This window comes from Calliphora vicina, chromosome 5 (genome assembly GCF_958450345.1).
Source record: "Calliphora vicina chromosome 5, idCalVici1.1, whole genome shotgun sequence".
Classification (NCBI taxonomy): Eukaryota; Metazoa; Arthropoda; class Insecta; order Diptera; family Calliphoridae; genus Calliphora; species Calliphora vicina.
In genome coordinates, this window is record NC_088784.1 from 12,044,842 (window position 1) to 12,047,520 (window position 2,679).

At 34.6% G+C, this 2,679-nt stretch overlaps 1 protein-coding gene across 1 annotated transcript; it reads left to right on the forward strand.

Moving 5' to 3' along the window:
- The first annotated feature begins 380 nt into the window (after positions 1–380).
- On the forward strand, positions 381–952 carry LOC135961596 (peptidoglycan-recognition protein SC2-like). Its single transcript, XM_065513121.1, has one exon. The coding sequence runs from the start codon at positions 395–397 to the stop codon at positions 950–952; it is 558 nt and encodes a 185-aa protein (XP_065369193.1). The 5' UTR covers positions 381–394.
- Positions 953–2,679: the final 1,727 nt, after the last annotated feature.

Below are 2,679 nucleotides of genomic sequence, written 5' to 3' on the forward strand. Positions count from 1 at the left end.
TAAATTTCACTGTTAAGGGTTCACAAAATAGATCAATATCAAAAAACGGATTTGGTTGTGAATATTTAAGGCCTTACAATTTAAATATAGCTAGTACTTAATTACCATAATTTATTACGATGTACTAAAAATATTTTTCTATGAAATTTTCTATTCTGCTGTTTATACTTGTAAATCACTGCAAAATTATCATGAATCGGACAATTAAAAATACTACTACATAATATATTTACATATATATTATCAATAATAAATTTTAAAAAAGTAATTTTCTTTATTTACAATAGTTCTCCTTAATAAATTTGCTTTAAATTAATAGACATTTTTTACTATATAAAACCTTAAGTTTAAACAATTTAACCATTAGTGTTTGCTATATTCTTAATAAGAAAACATGCTGTCTAAAAATCTTTTGGGTCTCTTGGCCGTACTCGTTTGTGCTCAGGCTGTATTCGCTGTTACCATTATTTCCAAGTCGGAATGGGGTGGTGCTGCCGCTACCAGCAAAACTTCTCTGGCTAATGGTTTGTCTTATGCTGTCATCCATCACACTGCTGGTGCCTACTGCTCCACCAAGGTCAGCTGTAAACAACAAATGAAAAATATTCAAAGTTATCACCAGAAAACTTTGGGTTGGGCCGATATTGGTTACAACTTCTTGATTGGTGGTGATGGCAATGTTTATGAGGGTCGTGGCTGGAATGTATTGGGTGCTCATGCCACCAACTGGAATTCTAAGGCTATTGGTATTTCTTTCATGGGCAACTATAACAATGATAAACCTACTGCTGCCCAAATCTCTGCTGCTAAGAGTTTGTTGGCCGATGCTGTTTCTCGTGGTCAAATCAAATCGGGTTATATTTTGTACGGTCATCGTCAGGTGGGATCTACTGAGTGTCCTGGCAATAATTTGTATAGCGAAATCAAGAAATGGTCTAATTGGAAGGCTTAAGTTAATGAAAAATTGTGTATTGGTAAAATCAACTGAAATAAAGATAAATTTATTATTGAAATTATTAGTTTTAAATGTTTTTAAAGTTTTCTTAAGAATTAAACTCAATTAGTGCCTTAAATGCATCCATATCTATTACAATTAGAAGTTCCTAATTCCGGCTTTCATTTTTTTACCAAATCACCATGGATATATTTATAGCGTTCAATAACACGTGCAAAAGCAATGATGCCCATTTTGTACCTAAACTGAACTGAACTAGAACTAGACTGAACTAGAACTGAACTAGAACTGAACTAGAACTGAACTAGAACTGAACTAGAACTGAACTAGAACTGAACTAGAACTGAACTAGAACTGAACTAGAACTGAACTAGAACTGAACTAGAACTGAACTAGAACTGAACTAGAACTGAACTAGAACTGAACAAGAACTGAACTAGAACTGAACTAGAACTGAACTAGAACTGAACTAGAACTGAACTAGAACTGAACTAGAACTAGAACTGAACTAGAACTGAACTAGAACTGAACTAGAACTGAACTAGAACTGAACTAGAACTGAACTAGAACTGAACTAGAACTGAACTAGAACTGAACTAGAACTGAACTAGAACTGAACTAGAACTGAACTAGAACTGAACTAGAACTGAACTAGAACTAGAACTGAACTAGAACTAGAACTGAACTAGAACTGAACTAGAACTGAACTAGAACTGAACTAGAACTGAACTAGAACTGAACTAGAACTGAACTAGAACTGAACTAGAACTGAACTAGAACTGAACTAGAACTGAACTAGAACTGAACTAGAACTGAACTAGAACTGAACTAGAACTGAACTAGAACTGAACTAGAACTGAACTAGAACTGAACTAGAACTGAACTAGAACTGAACTAGAACTGAACTAGAACTGAACTAGAACTGAACTAGAACTGAACTAGAACTGAACTAGAACTGAACTAGAACTGAACTAGAACTGAACTAGAACTGAACTAGAACTGAACTAGAACTGAACTAGAACTGAACTAGAACTGAACTAGAACTGAACTAGAACTGAACTAGAACTGAACTAGAACTGAACTAGAACTGAACTAGAACTGAACTAGAACTGAACTAGAACTGAACTAGAACTGAACTAGAACTGAACTAGAACTGAACTAGAACTGAACTAGAACTGAACTAGAACTAGAACTAGAACTGAACTAGAACTAGAACTGAACTAGAACTAGAACTGAACTAGAACTGAAGTAGAACTGAACTAGAACTGAACTAGAACTGAACTAGAACTGAACTAGAACTGAACTAGAACTGAACTAGAACTGAACTAGAACTGAACTAGAACTGAACTAGAACTGAACTAGAACTGAACTAGAACTGAACTAGAACTGAACTGGAACTGAACTAGAACTGAACTAGAACTGAACTAGAACTAGAACTGAACTAGAACTAGAACTGAACTAGAACTGAACTAGAACTGAACTAGAACTGAACTAGAACTGAACTAGAACTGAACTAGAACTGAACTAGAACTGAACTAGAACTGAACTAGAACTGAACTAGAACTGAACTAGAACTGAACTAGAACTGAACTAGAACTGAACTAGAACTGAACTAGAACTGAACTAGAACTGAACTAGAACTGAACTAGAACTGAACTAGAACTGAACTAGAACTGAACTAGAACTGAACTAGAACTGAACTAGAACTGAACTAGAACTGAACT